The sequence below is a fragment of the Octopus bimaculoides genome, chromosome 1 (genome assembly GCF_046866305.1).
Source record: "Octopus bimaculoides isolate indiv1 chromosome 1, ASM4686630v1, whole genome shotgun sequence".
Classification (NCBI taxonomy): Eukaryota; Metazoa; Mollusca; class Cephalopoda; order Octopoda; family Octopodidae; genus Octopus; species Octopus bimaculoides.
Window position 1 is genome coordinate 146,986,382 of NC_142928.1, and position 23,160 is coordinate 147,009,541.

Here is a 23,160-nt window from a genome sequence, read left to right on the forward strand (position 1 = left end):
CCCTCTGTTGGATCGGCATCCGGCAGACTCTTTCTCCCATTCATTCTCTTTATTTAGCAACCTTTCGTAGTGGCGTCTCCAAACCTCTCTCTTTGCAGCTTCATTTAATGCAAGCGAACCATCATCCATGCGGGCACATTTCTCTCCTACGATATTCACGATTCTCTCTCACGCACTGTCTTGCAACACGAATTACCTCAAGTCTTTGGTCCTCACGGCGCAGAACATTGGCAATTTTTTTCTTATCTGCTTCCCCTCTGGCTAAATTAACCTGTCTCCTAGCTTCCCTTCTGGCAGTCTGATGCAATTCCCTGCTACAACCATTCTTCCAGTCCTTCCAAGCATGTTTCTTTTCCCTAATGGCCCTGTCAACAACATTGTTCCACCACCACGTTACCTAAAAGCAACAGTAACATCCACCCTTAGGGGTCAGCCACATTTAAATGGCAAATATACTTCACTTTATCGTGCAGTTACTGTTAACACCTCGTTCAGAGATTTAACATTGCTTGTTTTCACTTTTTCGATATCAGTGAATAACTTCACTGGAAAAAGACTTATATATTGCCAAGGGATTGTCATTCTCATCGAAGGTCGGCGATTATCGTACGCTGAAGAAGGGAAATAACCCTGAAACTCTAAAAAAAAAACGTACGTATCGCAGATCAAGATGGGAGGGATAACTTCCCTTGGCAAAAATAGACAGGACACAGATATGTGTCGCTAAGCCAGCTGGAGGAGATGTTCTCCTGGGGCTAAAAGCAACAGTAACATCCACCCTTAGGGGTCAGCCACATTTAAATGGCAAATATACTTCACTTTATATATATATATATATATATATATATATATATATATATATATATATATATATATATATATATATATATATATATATATATATATATATATATATATCTGCATGTGTAAATAAATGTGTGTATGTACATATATATATATATATATATATACTCAATCTAAACATGAACAAGCAAGAAAAAACACGAAAAAACAACAACGTGAGGACGTGAAATAAGTGCAGTGTTATTGGATGCTCAGCAAAGGAAAGAAAATAAAGAGGATTTCACGTTTCGAGCAGAGCTCTTCCTCAGAAATATAGGAAAAGTCCAAAGAAGGGAAGATGGAGGAAGAAGATCGCCAACGATACACACGCAGTCACACACACACACACACACACACACACACACACACACACACACACACACATATATATATATATAATACAGTGTTGGTGTATTTGGAAGTATTGTTAGTATTATTTCTTGTAGTTACAGCTACTTTACATTCAGTTAATTAAAGTTACAATACTTACATTCCGTTAATTAAAGTTTCATGCTTGAAAGTAATCTTTGGACAGAAGTAACTGCCAGAAGTAATTACTAAACTGTCGTTTGTTATAATATTTTTGTGACATCGTGTGGAGAACAGCAAGTTACTTACATCCGATGTTGGGGTAACTTCCTGCATGGCAGCAATTTATATTCCTTATCACAATTTGCTTAAAATACCCTGTTAATATTTGTCAAGTAATATTTATTCACATGTCTTCAATTGTTCTTGTTTAAAAACGATTGACCCTTCAACAGAATTGGCTATTTACTTTGTTGCAGAAATTTTACATCATGTGCTGTTGATATTTTTATTACTAAATGCCAATATAGACAATGGTACTTGAAAGTTCTTGACACAAAACTCTTTTAATGGCCACATGTATTTACAAATGACGGTAGCTTTTCTCTTAATTCTGTATTTCAAATTTGAATTTATGGCTTAGATAACTTTTTCCGAAAAATTCTTTCAGATATTACAATCTGTGATGCATTTTATACACTGTTGGTCCTGTAACATAAGGTGTTTCGATGCAATTTTTCTTTGCTTTTTTTTTATTTTGGCTTGTTTTTGTTTCTGTTTTTTTTTTTTGTTTGTTTGTTTTTTTGCATTTCCGTGCGAGAAAACATATCGCTCTCGAAACTGCATGGATATCACTAAACATCTGCTGCATGATGTCTCAAAAGGGCTATAACAGGCAAATCTTAACGGACCTGAGCAAGGACAGAAAAGCGTGTGTGTGTGTGTGTGTGTGTGCGTGCGTGTGTTCAAACGGAAAACGTTCAAATACTCTATTGTAATCCAAGGTATGGCTAACCGCAACGAATGATAAGGATTATTCGAGGTAAAACAATCATCCGGTGAGTAAATCCTGAGTTCGCTTCTTTGGATTATAAACAGTTTACAGAGTGTAGTATGGCCAAAACAATTCAATCAATAAGGAGAATAATACATCTACGCATTTTTTATTATTACATTCATTCATTCAGTATATTTAATTTAAATCTCTCCGACACGTGTTTCTGCTGCATGGATATCTCGCAGTGTAGTTTTCATTCGCATCCAGTTTGTTCATCTGATTAAGAGTCTATGCAGCTTTATTCAAGGTGATGCACACTGCTGTGGCTTGAAGCGAGCAAAAAGTATATTAGTTTAGGTGGTATTATATTTGATAAGAGACGGCATTTTTTGAGTTCAAAGGATTTAAAAGGAGCATTTAGAAACTTGAAATTCCAATACAAACATTTAGCAGGATGACCCTGTGATAACCCTAAAGTTTGAAATTCGAATCTTGAATACCAGGTCTTAAATTAGGCCAGAAGTTATTTCGTTCACTAGCCTTAATGGAAGTAAAAATGAAAAAATATTAGAGATAGAAGTGAACAATTAAGGGTCACTAAGTCAAATATAATTTACACGTAAAAAACCATCCTCGGGGATAGAGAATATACAACAAAGAATAAAGTATTTCAAATGTGAAATTTTACATACAAAGAATACAAATTATTTGGATAAGAGTTATTGCTAGAATACAGGTAAACTTGATATTGCACTAAAGTTCCCGGATTAGTTCTATAGCGCACCAACAGATGGCAGCACACGGTTGCGTACCTAGCAGTGACCTTCATGAGGCAGTGTTCCGCGTGACTCGCTGTAAAGCTCAATTTAATTTTATTTTTTTATAAATTGATTTTAATTGAGTTTTTACCTGTAATTTTGGATTTTGTCCCTAATATTATTATATATATATATATATATATATATATATATATATATATATATATATATATATATATATATATATATATATATATATATATATATGTATATATATGTGTGTGTGTGTGTGTGTGTGTGTATGTATGTATCGAATACATACTCGCATACATACGTGTTGGCAATGAAATAACATCCGCTTGTCAACTTTTTACTATTACGTAAATGAATTTTACTATTTGCAGTCTTGCTCACATTTTAATAAGTAGTTTCCACTGCTATATTTCGGCATCATGATAGTACAAGGTAAGTGTATCCTGGTAAGTCAAAAATACGACGCAACTACTCTGAGCGATCCTCATCTAAAACTACCAAAACTAAGATTTAATGATGAGGCCTAATTCCCTGCGAGAGTGTTTAATAGATATATTAATATTCATATGAATCGTGATTCACATTGTAGCGGTACTCTGGTATGATAGATAGATAGATAGATAGATAGATAGATAGATAGATAGATACATACATACATACATACATACATACATACATACATACATATAAACAAACAAAATTTTTCAAAATTTAATTTGTTTTTCTTTACATCTGTTTCTTTAGCTTCAGTGCAAGTTGTTCTATCTCTTGTAGTGCAGAAGATAAAGTATTCGAACCCTCGATTAAAATATTACTAAATTTGTAGCCACTACAGGACTTTAAAACGAAGTCCACTCTCAGCACTTTAGTAAAGCATGCAATAAAAATTAAAATATTGGAAATAATGATAACCCTTTCTATTATTGGCACAAGGCCTGAAATTTGGAGTGAGAAGACTAGGCAATTACTACGAACCTAGTGTTTGAATGATACTTGCTGTATAGAAAGGATGAAAAGCAAAGTCAACCTCGATGGAATTTGAACTCAAAATATAAAGACGGACGAAACGCTGCATGGCATTTTCCCGCCGTTCTAACGATTCTGCCCGCTCACCGCTTTAATAATAATCAGCATTACTTGGAACTGCACGCATATTGTGTTATGTACTGTCTGAGGTCCTTGTTGTGACTTGACAGGAAGTACAAATCCCGGTAGACACAATATCTTCAATCAACAACATCACGATATTGGATACTCTGTGACATCTTAAATAATAATAATAATAATAATAATAATAATAATAATAATAATAATAATAATAATAATAATAACAATAAAACTTTTGGATACCTAAGGTTACAAATAGTAATACACTACTCACATAAATTCTACCAGTAATAAGATAGATCCTGAGCCAAACCAAAATAGTAATGATAATAATCCTTTCCACCACCCCCATGGGGGCAATACTGCCCACTTTGGAAACCACTGTATTATAGGTACAAGGCCTGAAATTTTAAAGGGAACTAGCATCCACCCTAGCGCGTAACTGGTACTTATTTTATCGACCCTGAAATGATGAAAGGCCATGTCGACATCGGCGGAATTTGAACTCAAAACGTAATGACAGACGAAATGCCGCTGAGAATTTTCCCGGGTACTAACGATTCTGCCAGCTCGCCGCCTCAATGATGATAATGAAAATAATAATTGTTTCAAATTTTGGGCACAAAGTCATAATTTTAAGAGGGTACAGGTGATTTCATCAAATTCAGTTGACGAGTCACATTTTTAACTCAGCTCGGAACCATCAAATACAGATTCGATCGCGACGTGGTTTAAATTTAAGACTGGCCGTAACTATATTCACCAAAGCATTGCTAGGTTTTGCAAATTATGTTTAAAATGCTAACTCAAGAAATCTAATTCGTGTGACAGTTTCATTTCTGTTTAATGAGTCTGTGAATGAATGGTAGGCCCATCTGAATGAGTTTATTGTCTAGTTCTTAATGCTGGTCAAACTATCCAATTAAAAGATTGCGTGCCGGTGACTTCCTGAATATTCAACGTGGCGATTAACTTTTTGATTCTACTCTATAGAATATCTTGTGAAGTAATTAAGATATAATAAAGCACAATTGTCAGCAGAAATACGTATTAAATCGATGAAGTTTTCAACACGGAATTCGACATTAAATGATGAGAGAAAATATAACAACTAAATTTATGTTGATTGATTAAAATCTTATTTGGATGATGGGGAATGAGAAGCTTGCCACCTACTTCCCTATGGCTGTCATGTCGTGAACTCAATAGTAATGTAAACAGTTATTGATAATCATATTTCATCATCAAATTTACTTTCTTTCCCTACTCAATAATCAGCAATATAGCTTCCGTAGTGCCAGATCTGAGAGAGACTTGCTTTCCTATGTAACTTACCACTTATCCCGCAAGTTTACTGACAGTATCAAGTGCAGTGTTGTTGAACATCAACAAAGTATCTGGCCAGGCATAGCATAAAACTTTGAAACTCGCCGAAAAAAATGAATACCATTTCTCATTTCTTGAATTAAAAGTTTTCTGCTCGACCGAAGCAAAATCTGCCGGTGGGTTTCTCTCTGATTTAAATTTTACACTCCGGTGGACTCTAAGCTTCAGGGATGTCTGTTACACGTTTCTTTTACGTATCAACGATATATTTGCTTCCACTTTTAACAATATACAGATATCAATAATCAATGCTTGTTGATATCTCATGGAAAATTCACATATGCCAAGACTCTGTCTCAAATGCAAATCATTTTTTTAGGATCAGGTAATACTTCAATACTAGCGAGTTGCTAACTCCATTCAAAGTTCCAGCAAAACCCTTATGTGGATTATAACTATATTTATTGGGCAGTAACCCTGCTACACCGACATACATACACATAGTTCCTAAACTACAACCAACAGAAAGCCATTGGAGTAAATACTCAAAATATGCTACAAAATAGATTCACAAATGCTACGGCAATGGCCTCTGAGACACTGATCTAGCTAGCGGCATAAACTCTCTATCCAGACACATCTGAAATGTTAAGGCTTCATCCAGTTACTCCTGAGTCATGGATCTCAGGTTCGTCATCAAACAATTTACCCAGTTCTTCTTGCAATAAGATGCAACGGTCAAGAATTCCTTCCATGTTCATGTTTTGCATTCAGAAACAAGTTTTCGTATATATATGCATATATATATATATATATATATATATATATATATATATATATATATATATATATATATAATCATAAATATATAGGGATTGACAGTAACCTGCTTCTCCAACATACTGAGAATTCAGAAATAGCAGTCAAAGAACTACTGATTTCAAAACTACAAATTATTACTCCAGATTGATAGCGATATTTTTGATACACACAGAACAAAAAACAATAGAGAAGAGTAAAAAACACTTGCCTTTTAGTTAATTTAGTACAATTGTTTCACAGTTAAGAGTACATAATACTCTATTCTGATCTTCAGCTAAATATTCTAATAAATTTGTTAATGTCTAAATAACTCACGTTAATTTTGACCATGCGAACATCAATACCACGTGAAGAAGACGTTAAGAAATTTATCGGCCAGTTACTTAACGTCTTCTTCACGTGGTATTGATGTTCGCATGGTCAAAATTAACGTGAGTTATTTAGACATTAACAAATTTATTAGAATATTTAGCTGAAGATCAGAATAGAGTATTATGTACTCTTAACTGTGAAACAATTGTACTAAATTAACTAAAAGGCAAGTGTTTTTTACTCTTCTCTATTGTTTTTTGTTCTGTGTGTATCAAAAATATCGCTATCAATCTGGAGTAATAATTTGTAGTTTTGAAATCAGTAGTTCTTTGACTGCTATTTCTGAATTCTCAGTATGTTGGAGAAGCAGGTTACTGTCAATCCCTATATATTTATGATTATAAATTATTTACCGAAGAAGGTTTTTTTCATACTGAGCTACCCGGCAGAAATTGTTAATTATTAATTTTATTACTAATTGATGATTCCCTGCCCTGCATATCTATATATATATATATATATATATATATATATATGTATATATATATATATATATATATACATATATACATATATATATATATATACATATATATACTTATATATATGTACAAATATATATACATATATATACGTATATATATACGTATATATACATATATATAAACATATATATACGTATATATATACGTATATATACATATATATAAACATATACATACATATGTATACATATATATATCCATATATACATATACATGCATATATATACACATGTATATATATACATATATACATATATATATATGTATGTATACATATACATATCTATATATACATACATATGTATACATACATATGTATGCATGTATATATATACATATATACATATATATATATACATATATATATATATATACATATATATGTAGATACATATATATATATACATATATATATATACATATATATACATATATATACACAAATATATATACATACATACATGTATATATATATATACATATATATACATACAATATATATATACACATGTATATATATACATACATATAGATATATAGATATATATACATATATGTATATAAATATATATGTATATACATATATATATATATATATATATATATATATATATATATATATATATATATATATATATATATATATATATATATATATATGTATACATATATATGCATATATACATATATATATACATATATAAATATATATACATATATATATATACATATATATATATATATATATATATATATATATATATATATATATATATATATATATATATATACATATATATATATATATATATATTCTTTTATTCTTTTACTTGTATGAGTCATCTGACTGTGGCGATGCTGGAGCATCATCTTTATATATATATATTGCAGCGAATACGGTGAACAAACAAAACACATTTAGTAATTTTCAATCGATAAAGTTTACAACGCTAGCGCTTTTTATAATTCGTTATTGAATATAACACCAGCAGCAGTCGAAGTTTCTTAATTTGTAATTCTAAGTTTCACATTTATTCAAATGATTAAAGTTGAGAAGAAGCATCACAATATGCAGGCAAAAATATTCGAAAGTAAATCGAAATATGATTACTTAACAATATATGGAGATTTGATTAGCTGCCTATAAAATGTTTAAAAAGAATGCACCTTACAGTCTTCTGTTCAATTCTCATGCGCAGAATAGTTAGATTTGCAACATGTGTTTACCACTACCTATACCTAGAATTTCATCTAAGAAACATTTTATGCTGAGATTCATATGTTCTGTAATGTTTAAATTTGCCGCATTGATTATGCTAAAGAAATCTGTTCTTACACCATCTATTCCCTAGCCATCCATATTTTACAAAATAATTAGTTGATTGTCACTGTAAATACCAAGTTCTAAAGAACCAAATTTCTTCTGAAGTAAGTTTAAAATGAATAGTTTTACTCATTTATAAAATTCAGCGACATAGCACGATCCCATAGTTATATCGGACAATTCCTCTCCACGACGTTTAACCTAAAAAGAAGTATCTTAGAAGAACGAGGATCGCCTCGCGTTCATAACATACGAATCCATAATTGGATTCAAATTTGAATAAATTACGTATCCTGTGCTTAACAACTGAGCAGATGAAAGGGCAATTTTCTAGCAATTATAGCAACTAATCAAATATCGACGTTCTGTTCACTAATCTACTTCTAATATACAGTCACGCCTCATGACAAGTTTAAAAGTTTGAATAATCGGTGATAATGGCAATTGTAAAGATATCAATAATGGTTTCAGAATTGTATATAGAGAGTTGCGTTCAATAGAGATACAGTATTTCATAGACATTAAAAGCATATATATAGATAGACATTAAAAGGTATCTTTTGTTATATATATATATATATATATATATATATATATATATATATATATATATATACACATATATGTTATTTAAAATGTGCAGATGATACATAATTTGGTGCATTGGGCAACAAGTCTATAATTAAAAGCCTACGAGCTGGGATTTAAGAAATCATAATAAAAATATCATGCTAGACAGGAATCGGCTGTAGAATGTGATCAGTCGTTAATAGAGCAATATTGAATTTAGAAGTTGTGAGAAACAGAAGTACAGTACTTTCCAATAAGTACAGTTGTTTTTCTTGTTGCTGTTGTTTAGCTATAAGGCAACCGTGCTCTAGCAGGTTCACGGTCAAAGGTGTTCCAACCGTGACCATGCCGTACTTTTTCAAACCGGGAAATCCAGTTTATCAAACGTTTTATTACTGTTTGGAGATTGACGGGCATATGATTTGAGAGAAATTTAGCTGCTATTTTGAGCAAATTGAGTGACTGTGGGCAATTCCCTCATTAGCGTGTTCCGACAGATGATACTGACAAAAGTAAAATATTTGTATCAAATAAATGTAATGTAATCAATGGACTCCCTAATTAGTTCGTACCGAGGAGGCACAACCATGTTAAAAAAGCTATTACAAATACATTGCATTAAGTGTCTTAAAACGAATCGTTCAAATAGTCATCACCAATTAGAATTCTCATTAACAACAAAAGGGATAACAGGTTTGGAGGCATTAAGCTATCAAAAGAATTATTATATTCTTCATTACTTGACATAAATATTTGACAACGCTTTAATGCCAATCAATTATGATGTTATATATTGCAAAATCTCGTAATTGGCTGACCATGGCGGACGTTCTGGAAATATAGAAAGTATTATAAATGCCAGAATCGAATCTTGAATTGATGAGTATGAAATTAATACATGCAAGGTCTTAAATGCACATATAGTCATGTATCCACATAAATGCACACAGAGATAAATGCACACACAGTCATGTATCAACATAAACATTTACTATAACACGCGGGCACACACACACACACACACACACACATACATACATACATACAAGCATACATGTCGATGTTCTCACGCCGTAATCTTGTCACGAAACCACTGAATGAGGTGTGATAATATGTTGCAGTCGACTTTCAAATACTGAACTATTAGTTGCTACAAGGTTTAGTTGGAAACTTGGCTCCCAATAAGCAATAATTATTGTATTATCCAATAATTTTATTACAGATTCCGAGTTCAAATCATACCGAATTCAAATTTGCCTTTCATCTTTCTATGACTGATAAAGTAAAGCATCCATATTATATTCGAGTCTACGAGGGGTGCTGAAAAGTTCTTGGCCTTAGGGGTGTCGCGAAAGGCCTTGTTGGAGGCCCAACATTCCGAGTTCTTTTACAGGGCTTAGCAAAACTGAAGGACCGCAGCAGTCAAATGTATGAATCTGAGAGAGGAATATATTGAATAAAATCCTCCTGTATTTTCTTTTACCCAAAGCCAGGAACTTTTCGGTACCCCTTAGTATATATAAGCTCTCAAGAGATTTCTGGCCTGTTGTTTATCTTAGAAATGATTTACCTTTAAAAGGAAGAAAGATTTTCTCCAATTTTTCTAGCTATTTACTAAAATACTTTGTTTTGTTGTTGTTATCGTAGTTTTATTAGTGGCCTAAAATCAAACGGCTTGTGTAACAGAAGATTGGACGTTTTAATGCTAAAGAAATGAGATGTGATGTTCATAACAGCATATAAACAAAGCGATATCATTTCGATTAGGGAGTAAAGTTGCTTCTCCACGCCGCCTCCAATTGCAGGAAAGGTTACCTCTTACTCAACATTGACTGCACGTCAACCAGAACATATGTGCTGTTATTGTTGTTTAAATACAGCATAACTCAAGTCCACTTCATTTTCTCTAGACACTAGAGCCATGTTTCGGTGAAATTTAACTGCTATTTCTAACACGTCTAAAGGCCACCAGCAGGCTATTCTGTTGACACGAGGACATTTGATTAATATTACATGTTACAGGTGAACACAGTTTTGGAAATAACATATAATGGACAATTAACCAAGATATCGACGTTTTGTATCAGAGACATTGCAATTTGCCCATAATAAGACCTATGTTTAATTCTCAAATGATGCGATTCCTATGTGAAAATTTGTAAGTGAATATACACAATGCGATCTTTTGTGACATTGGCACAAATAACCTATTTGCTTCATCTATAAGTCAGTTGGTCTAGACACTTTTCGATTGCTGACTAACCATAAAAAGACATGATTTTATCGGTTAATCTATTTCAGTTATTAGACTGTGGCTATGCTGGGGCACCGCCTTGAAGAATATTAGTCGAACGAATCGACCTCAGTATTTGGGGGGGGGGGGTTCTTATATCCTGATACTTATTCTATCGGTCTCTTATGCCGAATCGCTAAGTTACGGGAATGTAAACACACCAACACCGGTTGTCAAGCGGCAGTGGCAGACAAACACATACACAAGGACACACACACAGTATCAATTCATTTCGCTTTCTGTGCCGAATTGACACATAAAGCTCATCAGTTAAGCTTACTACGTAAACGATTTTTAAAAATATATTTACCTCTCCGTGCGCGTCTGTTCAACTGAAGGCACAGCGACATCCAAACGAACATTAGCTGAACAGACGCGCACGGAGAAATAAATGTTTTTTTTAAATAGTTTACGTAGTAAGCCTAGCTGATGAGCTTCAAGTGTCAATTCGGCACAGAAAGCGAAATGAATTGATTCTGGGATAACTACCCTCCTCTTATAGTTTTATAAATGGGGACAACCGTTTTTCTAAATGTATTTGCTACATTCTCCGTGCGTGTTTATATATAGTGAGAGATGTGTGGTTTTGGAGAGTTTTAACTCTTTTTTCTAGCAAACTGGTACATATTGTTCCCTGACTTTATATATATTTTGCTTATTTAGATTATGTTTGCTAGCCACTTTATCATTATTTTTTTAAAGATAATGATAACTTATTTGAATTTTATATATATATATATATATATATATATATATATATATATATATATATATATATATATATACATATATATATATATATGTGTGTGTGTATATATACACACACATATATATATGTGTGTGTATATATATATACATATGTATATAATATATATACATATATATATACAGATACACAAATCTGTATAAATCTTGTTTTGTTTAGACCTTTGTATATATTATTCGCGATTAAAGATGTTAGAGTTATATTTGTGCTGTATTAACTGTAGATGAAATGTAGACTTAAACAGAAGTATTTCTCTCGTAGCAACAGTTAGCAACAGTTAGCGAAATGAAATGATAAACGCATAATATATTGACTGTGAGTAACTGATGTTTGTAAATGAGTAGAAATCCAATTATTCGGGAATTATGGTATTGATTTCATTTTATGAGATTAGAAGAGAACTAAACAAGTGTTCCTGTTCAGATTAAGTATGGTAATTGTTTATCTTTTAGAGCAGAGATTTTACTATACATGTGTAAGTTCTATTAATAGTTTGGAGATTATTTTATATTATTTCCGAATGAGGATACGCTAATATAGTTTGTGCTTCTTATGCTGAAACATGAAAATGTTTCTGTGTTCTGTATGCAGCTTTGCATCAAATATTCATTATACGCTCAGATTGCACATAGCATAACTCTAAAAGAAAAAAATCTACATTTATTCACAGTATATTTTTCGTCATGTAAATGTTAATGGTTATGGCGACATAGAAATATGAATTGTTGTTCTTGTAATACATGGGATAGTATAAGACACACCGTAACTGAATAAAAGACGAAACGTTTACATTTGAAAATTCTTTGGTCAGATCTAACAGGGGACTAAACAGCTACCACAACAGCTTCAACAATGACAATGACGTGTTACAAGTCTGTGGTTGGAGCAGAAGACACTTGCCCATGGTGCATCGCAATGAGATTAAACCCGAAACTATAGACAGACATATTAGCTATTAAATGTGTGTCTTTAAACGTGCTTGTATATCTCAGCTTGGCAACAAATGTGTATCTCTCGACTGGACAACCAATGTATTTGTATCGCTCAGTTTTATGTCCCTGTAACTTATCGGTTCGGCAAAAAATGACCAAATCTATACTATACTTAAAATAAGAACTGCGGTCGAGTTGATCGACCTAAACTTATCAAGATGGTAGGCCTGTATGGCCGTAGTTCAATGACTGAAATACTTTGTAGAAATAATATCCAAATCCGCCTCAAACCATACTCTACTGTATTAAATGAGAAATGAATGCGTTTGATAATGTACACCTGCATATTTTAGCACGATGAGATGCTCACAGATGAAATGTTTTTGATTATAAAGCTGACCTATGTTCTTGCTGATGTCTTTTACCATAGATCTGCTTAATCTGATCTGACATAGAGATAAACAGCTCGATCAGATATAACATAGGGCTAAACCATCTATCCATCAATAAACACATACATACATACATACATACATACACACATATTATAAGAAGTAGGAAGAGATGAAGGGGTTAGAGAAATGAGAGATAGGTTACTGTTAAAATGAAGCTTTGTGAAACACGTGGAAAATCCGTATATTACATAAAGGCGATAGCAATGCAGTTAGAACATTAATATATAAAATGCCAATAAGAAACATATTGAAACGTTACTTTAGAAATATCTAATTAACTTTGATATTTCGAGTTTAAAACCTCTTTTACAAAAATTTTAAGGAACAAAAGAGAGATATATTAATATACGTTCCTTTCTGTTGATATGTCAAATCCTTAAATGGGATATTCAAATTACCATGCATGTAAATATGTAGAAATTTGAGATGAGGATTGTATTCCATGGAAGTATTTATATGTGAATGTGTGTTGTGTATGAAATAGATATAAGTATATTTCATATATATTCGCAGTAGATAATATTTTTTGCCTATTTCTAGTGAGTTCTTCAAAAATTCTTTTACGCATGAAATATTTTTTTTATTATGAGAGATATTTTCCTCAGCATTGATGTGTGTGTGTGTGTGTGTGTGTGTGTGTGTGTGTGTGTGTGTGTGTGTGTGTGTGTGTGTGTGTGTGTGTGTATTTCTATAATGTAAATATACATAAATATATATATATTATATATATTATATATTATATATTATATGTATATATATATATATATATATATATATATATATAAGATGTGTCTGTGTGTCAATACCTGTAAATATATTACATGCATATTACGTATATACATACATATGCATATATCTATATAAGCTATACATATGTATCCACATAAGCACACACACACACTCATACAAAATCATGTATACACACATACATACATATATGTATGTATATGTATGGGTATCTATGTATGAATTTATGTATGTAATGTATATGTATATATATATATATATATATATATATATATATATATATATATATATACATACATATATATATATATATATATATATATATATATATATATATATATATATATATATATGCATGTTTGTATGTATGTATGTATGTATGTGTTCATAATTAGCTATGTGCTTGGAGACTTAAGAAACTTCCCACATATTTCTTTCTGTTGTGTTCATTAGGAGCATAGAATAAAGCCTGAAAACTAAACAGCTGTATGCACGATCCAAGCTTAAAAATCTATTATTATTCAGCATATATGATCCAACCTCTCTAAACAATGTTGAAATTACATTTTAATCAGATTTATGATACGAAAAATTCAATGTGCGACATCATGAACAGAAAATAATAATGGCTGAAATTAGAAAGCGTGTTCAGAGAATTTTACTGTACGTGACATTGCTTGTTTATTATTCTTTTAGAAATAAGTTACCATATATACAAATTTTAATTATGTTCGATATTTTATACAAGAAATCCTTAGATCTTTCCTCCGTTTCTCAAGATACCAGAGAAAATAATCGAATAGTTTTTTTTTTTTTTATATTTAACTGTATATCTTATTGATATACCACGACTTATGTTCATTCTTTTTCTCCAATTATCCGTGTCATTAAAAGGTCTAAAGAAAAGTATGAGTCAAAGAGATAATCTGAGGTTCATGACAATTTGCTGTCAGATTTTTTTCCTTGGACATTTCGCGCTAACCTTTCTCTAACACAGAGACCAATAAGGAAGAACAGATATTTGCAACATAGGTTTATTTCCAAGGAGATAATTTTCCATCACAGTAGTGATTGATCTCTGTGATGATGTTTTCCTCGAGCAACTATATTCTAACATAAAACATATAACAAACAATAACTAAACTCTAGAGGCATGGGATTCATTGGACCGAGACTATTATTTAATGTAATATTTTTCCTCAATAAATACCTTTCGATCGAAATTCAAAGTAGAAAACAATCGAGAAACTAAAACAATCTAAAGCAAATAGCTATAAAGATTAACGTTGGTTAAAGACCTAAATATTTATTTCTATAAAGAATATAGATTGATATTCGTGGTGTTTCTCCTTGCCATATTAAGATGACTTTTTATATTTTTTGTGTGGGTTTTTTGTTTGTTTGTTTTTTAAGTAAAATGAAAATAGAACCTGAAACCTGAAGAAAACCGGAATGCTAATCCATGGAAATATGCCATAGCTAAACATAGCTAAACATTTTGTGAGGCATAAAATAAGGTATTATATATATATATATATATATATATATATACACAGAAAGAGAGAGGGAAATTATTATTTTTGTAGCTGACAGAATCGTTTGAGCATGGGACAAAAATGCTCAGCGGTATTTATATACGTTCTGAACTCAAATATCACCGGGTCGACTTTGAAAGTGGAGAGATAGCAGAATCGTAAGTGCGCCGGATAGAGTGCTTAGCAGCATTTCTTCCTAATCTTTATGTGCTGAGTTTAAGTTCTCCTGAAGTCGACTTTGTCATGCATCCTTTCGAGGTTAATAAAATAAGTATCAGTCAAGTACTGGGGTCAATGTAATCGATTTACCCATCTTCTTTCAGAATTGCTGGCCTCGTGCCAAAATTTGAAGCTATTAAGGCGGAGAGGAGACAAATTTGTTAGCACGTCGGACAAAATGCTTTAGTGGCATTTCGACTAATTACGTTTCATTATGTATGTGTGTATGATATATACAAACGTGACTATATACATAAATTAAGCCCAGAGAACTCTAAAGGAGAATTTCTGGAATGTTTTTAAAATCTTCATTGTACCACTAATCGATCAGTTTGTTTTGTTCTTTCTTGGAAATCCTCAGAGATTCTAGGCTTTTGTGTTAATATGTTGTTGCATAGACCAATGCAGCTATAATAACCGGTACAAATGACAAGCCCGGATTAAAGAGTTGTAAGTTCCTCATCAACTTGCCAATGATGTCCTTGTTCAACCATTTTACAAAACTTTCTCATCCAATTAGTAACTAACCGTTACAAGTCATGATTTTGCTTCCTCTCCTATAGAACAATATCAGGTCTGTTATGCTTGCACCAGACTCCAGTTTTTATTGAAATGTTCTGCTAGTGTTCTGCATTTTTAAATGTGTGTTTACATTCTAATTTTGCTATACGTTTAGTATAACTGTCAGGGCAATCCTTCCAGCGGATAGCATTGTAAAAGTTATTAGCAACGATGTCATGTTTTATTGGAAGGTAGCACATTGTGATAGCTACTGATAGTGTAGGTTGTATCTGCCACTCTAAAACAACAAACATTTGCTATCATAACGTGAAGATAAAGGAACCTTATCTCTCTTATTGATCAGGCTTTTAGTAGTTTTCTCCTATTCTTGAATAGTGACAGCGTTTCATGTATTGAGAAGGTAATGTATATATGAGAGGTTGAAGACAGAAAGTGTAGTTGGCATCTTGTTGCTTGCGAGATACGTAGTCATACATAATTTTTGGTGTTGTCATGCATAACTTGGTATGTTGAGTGTTCTCCAAGTTTCACTTTAAGTAGGTTTTTATACCCACGTTACGTACAGCTAACATAGCTCTTAGTAACTCCTTTTAAAAATCACAAAGCACACTATGTACTATGATTGTGCACATATTTGAGCATTGTTTTTATGTATGGGATGGTATAAAAGATTTCCCAGACTAGTTCTGTAGCGTGCCAACAGATGTCAGCACACGGTTGCGTACGCAGAGAGAGCTAGCAATGGCCTTTATGAGGCAGTGTGCCGAGTGACTCGCTGTGTTTACTTCGCAAGTTGTAAAATTTGTGTTTTTGCGATCACGTGTATGCTGTAGTCTGCGATTTTGTCATGGACAGGAAGTTGGAACAAAGAGCCAACGTGAAACTTTGCGTTAAACATGGGAAGTCTACTACAGAGACATTGAGTGACGAGGTAATGGGTCGTACGCAAAGTTTTGAGTGGCGCAGGCCCTTCAAAAGTGGAAGAACATCACTGGGAGACGACAGGCGATCTGAAAGACTTCCCACGAGCGTCACCCCCGGAAATGCAGCATTGTGCATCAGGAATTCGTCTCCCAGGGTTAGACTGTCATTTTGAGAGTTCTATTGTGACATTTTGAAGCGTTTGAGGGAGGACATTCAGCGAAAGCGACCGGATCTGTGGGGCACAGAGAATTAGATTCTTCACGACGACAGTGTACCCTGTCACCAAGCTCTCCTCACTCGTGAGTTTCTCACCAAAAGCAACATGGTATCACTTCTTTATCCGCCAGATTTAGCTCCTACGAACTTCCATCTCTTCTCCAAGATGAAAATGCAGCTCAAAGGTCGCTGTTTTAACACCGTTGTCGAGATCCAGAACGAATCGCAGAAGGTCCTCTACGCGCTTACGAAAAACGACTTCCAGGCCGGATTCCAAACATGGCAGGAATGCTGGAACCGGTGTATTGCTGCAGAACGGGACTATTTCGAATGAGACGATGTTAAAACTTAGATAATATTTTTTTTTTAATTTATTATTAAACATAACTAGTCCTGGAACTTTCTGATACCACTTCGTACATGAATATAGTACGTAAATATAATAAGCATATGCTCATTGTATATACGTAAATAGGTACGTTGGTATGTATATGCGTTTGTTTATTTGTCTGTAATTACATCACCAGTTGTATTTATGCATATATGTTTTATGTACACACGAAGGTATAGCTATTAGTATGTGTGCGTGTATTTATTCTGTTCGTTGATTCATAAAGGGAAGTTTAGCGATGTGGTGCTAAACTTGTTTGATAGGCAACTGAACTGTATATAAGCGTCTCTGCTGTGTCTTCTGACACAGGCAGGAACTAATAATTCAAGATAATGGAAAATTGTGTTGATGAATCAGCCTTCTTACTAGATACACGGTAATTGTGCTTCTGTAACGCACCTACTTCAGCAAGATATACAAAGCTAATTAACTTCAGTAATCTATGCATACATACTTAGATGTGTGTGTGTGTGTGTGTGTGTGTGCGTGTGTGTGTGTGTGTGTGTGTGTGTGTGTGTGTGTGTGTGTGTGTGTGTGTGTGTGTGTGTGTGTGTGTGTGTGTGTGTTAAATGTTCACGCCTGCACCTATAAAACAAGTTGTACATGTAAATGGTGATTCTCTCATCGTTAACTCACCAATTATAAAGAAATCAATGATATATTGGGTACCAACATTGCCAAAATAAGTTCGGAGTTGTCTTCTGTATTTTCTAAAGTGATTAAAATAATGTCAATCATTGAGCTACTGTTGTCTTTTTCTTTTCCACCGCATAAATATTTCCAATTCAATTTTGATTTTGACTACACTAAATATGTTAGCACTATTTACCTATTACTTTCCGTGCTGGAGCTGCCTTTGAGTACTTTTTTTATGAACTATCTTGAATTCAGTTAGTCTCACCAGACAACTCCACAAAATACAAATGCGCGGATGCCTCTCTCAAGCAGTCTTCTCGAAACCTTATCCAATCCGCCATCTACGTCTTCGCAATAGTTTGTGAGGGAGCATCTACCCGGTCATTTGACTTCAGCAAAATCTCGTCCAAATCGTTTTAAATAAGGAATATACTAGCCAAGGTAGTAGTCTCCAATGAAGACAAACGGGATTGTCACAGATGGAACGTCTTTAGTTATAGTTCTCGATGAAGACAAACCAGTGACTCAACAACAGCAACATCATATGTCTGAAAATCGAGTTGGAGGTTCAGTTTTCATTTATGGGCTAATGCCCATGAAAGTGGATGCACATGGCCTAGTGGTTAGAGCAGCGGACGCGCGGCCGAGGGATCTCGGGCTGGGCGATGTGTGTGTTTATGAGCGAAACACCTAAAAGCTCCACGCGGCTCCGGCAGAAGGTAATGGCGAACTTCTGCTGACTCTTTCGCTACAACTTTCTCTCACTCTTTCCTCCTGCATCTAGTAGCTTACCTGCGACGGACCGGCGTCCTGTCCAGGTGAGGAATCTATACGCCAATGAAACCGGTAAACCACCGGCCTTTGTGAGCCAGGCATGGCTCGAGAAGGAACAAACAACAACAATGCCCATAAAAAAGAAACTAGCAACCTCACATTATTTTCACTCTCCCGAGAGAGTATAGCAGAACAAGGTTTCAATCCCTGAGTGAATTCGATTCATTTCACTTATGCCTTCATTTAATTCCTTTGAAAAAAAAGAGCATGATCGACTTAATTTACCCTTCTCTTAATCTATGTAGTAACTAGCAAATGAGTTAATCAATGTTTCCTCTTCGTTGGTAAATCTGAACGTATGCCTGAATGTGTGTGTGTGTGTGTGTGTGTGTGAAGGCGCATGGCTCAGTGGTTAGAGCGTCAAGCTTACAATCATGAGGTAATGAGTTTGATTCCTGGACCAGGCTGTGTTGTGTTCTTGAGAAAGACACTTTTACGTTGCTCCAGTTCACTCAGCTGAAGAAATGAGTTGTAATGTGACTGGGGCCAAACTGTATCGGCCCTTTTGCCTTTCCCTTGGACAACATCGGTGGCAATGGAGAGGGGAGGCTGGTTTGCATGGGCGACTGCTGGTCTTCCATAAACAACCTTGCCCGGTCTTGTGCTTCGGAGAGTAACTTTCTAGGTGCAATCTCATGGTCATTCATGACCGAAGGGGGTCTTTACACTTTACTTTTTACCATATATATATATATATATATATATATATATATATATATATATATATATGTATGTATGTATGTATGTATGTATGTATACACACACATACACATGTGTGTGTGTATTGGGTTGTCAAAAAAGTTCGTTCGCTTTTTTAATTGAAAAAAAGACACAAGTTTTGAACACAATACGATATATTCAATCAATGATATAATTGCCGTTTCGTTCCAGTACCTTCTGTTGTCTTCTAGATAGACAGATCCATTATTCCCTGCTCAAACAATTTCCTGTCTTTACTAGTTAAAGACTCTTCAAGGTGAATGTGTTACATCCTCTTCAGAACTGAGGGTCTGTCACTCAATAAATTTTGAAGAGGTCGAAACAGGTGCAAAGTTGAAGGTGCAAAGTTTGGCGAATATGGAGGGTGCGGCAAAATTCCCCAACGAAACCCTAGTAAGTTCTACCGTGTCTACAAAGAAACATATGTTCTGGCATTGTCGTGATGAAAGGCAATTCTTTTAGGATTAGCAAGTGCCAGATGCTACTGGCGAGTCGCTGTGTTTAATTTGTTCAGTTAGTCACGGTGCACATCCACATTTTTGGTGCTGTTCATGGGAAGAAGCTCGTAAAAGATAACACCCTTCCAATTCCACCAAATTGAAAGCGTAAACTTCTTCGAGTAAAGTTTGGCTTTGGAGGTTTGGTTTTGGCGGTTTGCCGCGTTCCTCCAAGGATTACGTTTCACATTTACGTTTCACATTGTTATAGACGATCTTTCGTCCCCTATCACCATTCTCTTGAGAAAAAAATCGTTTCTTTCATGTTTCTGACACGAATTGAACATGGAAAACCGTTGGGCTACGTTAGCCACATTCAAGTGATGTGTGACCCAAACATCGAGCCTACTGACGTAATCAAGTAGATGCAGATGGTTTTCAACAATTTATTTGGACATTAGAGGAATGCCTGCGATCATCCTGGTCGTATAACGGGGGTTGATGTTGCTGTTAATCACTCTTGGCAGCCCAGAGTGAGATGCAACATGCACCGAAAAATTTCCCGACCGAAATCTTGAAAACTACTTCAAGCACACACTTTACGTAACAACATCATCTCCGTACACAGCACATATCTTCCTACAGGTTTCCGCCGCTTTCTTGCCTTTATTAAAATAGAAAAGTATGAGGGGTCGATTATGTTCGTTTTGGTTCTCCATTTTCACACAAAATACAGTCTATCTCGACGCAAGATCGCATCGGACAACGTTGAAGTATCATATATCTAACGAGTGCACATGCACAAAGGATAGACTGGAGTTAGCTACTCATTAGAGAGCTTGAAGTGTAGTGTCGAAAAAACCGAACAGACATTTTGGGCAACCCAATATTTATGTGTGCATGTATGTGTGTGTGTGTGTGTGTTTGTGTGTGTGTGTGTGTGTGTGTGTGTGTGTGTGTGTGTGTATTTTCAATGTGTACAAATAACACGGAAAAAATATATAAATAGTTACCAGGGTAGCAAAAATTCACATAAGTACCAAGGATATAGCAGCCTACTTATAAAGGTAGAAACTTCAGGGCCTAGTGAAATGTTTTTGTATAACATAGATAAACAAATAAATGGAGTTAAACGCAGGTGTTATTCAACTCTTTATACTTCCAACAAATGTTTCGAAGAAAGCATTGCTATCATTCCAGAAGGAACAAAATGATGTAAAACAATGCAATCTTCTCATCAGGGACAAAAAAAAAGAGAAACAAATATACATATATATTTGTATCTAAGTATATATACATATATATGTGTATCTATGTATATACACATATATATGCGTATGTGTGCATGTATATATACATACGTATGTGCATGTATATGCATGTTTGCATGTATAGGCCTGCGAGTGTGTATGCACGCATGTGTTTGTATGTTTAGTGCGTATGTCTGTACGTGTATCAATATGTATGTATGTCATTATTCAGTTATTATTTCAAGATTCTTTGTAAATAGAGAAAGAGCCAGTTTCTAACCTAGATCCAAGGTTCCTTCATTGGAATTTCAATAACAGCAACAGGTTATTTTTGCATGTATGTATATGTGCAGTATTTGGAGTCAATGCATGTGCAGATTTGTATGTTTTGTTTTATGCATATAGTTGCATGTTTAGACATGTGCATATAAACTTCTGGAACATTTTCCAGATTTTTACAGTTCCAGTGATGGATTGGAAAGCTGTATTCTTCGAATCCGTTTTCTCCTTTCTGATTTTGAGTAGCCTAATTTCTCAAGGTTGGCACGTAGTTACGGTACTACAGATAGAAAGAATCTGTTTACCTGTTGAGCTGCTGTTTTTGTTCTGTTCCTCGGTTGTGTTGTTGTTGATGTTGTTTCCAGCCATGTTGTTCGTAGTAACTCTCTGCATGTTAAATTCAAGCTTCAGTCGAAAATTACTACGATCTTGAATAAAAGGCTCCCTCAGTTAATTTATCTGAAGATTAACCAATTATTTAACAGGTCTGATGGTAGTGGCCTCAAAGCTGGAGATAGTATTCATCGTATTTTCAATAAATAGTCGCCCACGCCAAATACGCGACTTGTCCCTTCAAGTGTGGTATGTATGTTGGAGTGTATGTGTGTGTTCATATCTGTGAGCATCGCTTAGAATATTTTTGCATACAGTTTAGCTTCACTGCCTTGTTTAACTCCTTGTTGCAGTTGGTTACTACTTATTTCTTTTATCTTAGCTGTTTGCTTATTAAACAGTACCCAAATCTTATAAATGGTTGAGTCCATAAGTGATTTTATTCTACTTGACAGGTGCAACAGGAAATATACCAAGGTTGGCAGCGTTATCAATTGTGGTATGGGGCGAGCAACCACGACATAAACACGTTCACGTAGAACAAAAATATCGACAGAGCTTGTACGTTGAACTTTGATCGTTCAGTGTCACATTAAGGATAAGACAAAAAAATATCCATGTAAAGGATCATCATTGTCATCATCATCATCATCATCATTTTGAAACAACGAAGTTTGTCCTCTGTAATCGAAACATCTGTAGTGTTCGTTTTTGTTGTCTCTGGG

The 23,160-nt window shown here is 34.0% G+C and overlaps 1 protein-coding gene across 15 annotated transcripts in view; it reads left to right on the top strand.

Moving 5' to 3' along the window:
* The window catches only part of LOC106868068 (parathyroid hormone 2 receptor), a 729,233-nt gene that overhangs the window by 697,002 nt on the left and 9,071 nt on the right, over positions 1-23,160 (top strand). For 4 of the 15 annotated variants that reach the window (XM_089359371.1, XM_089359380.1, XM_089359385.1 and 1 more), the window contains one exon: positions 22,891-22,996. The exons of 9 other annotated variants lie outside the window; for them this stretch is intronic. In XM_089359371.1, coding sequence (XP_089215497.1) covers positions 22,891-22,974 — 84 coding nt within the window. In that variant the 3' untranslated portion in view covers positions 22,975-22,996. Of the gene's footprint in view, positions 1-3,311; positions 3,373-22,890; positions 22,997-23,160 lie in introns of all 15 variants that reach the window. 2 more of the 15 variants (XM_089359396.1, XM_089359393.1) reach the window with 1 other exon arrangement.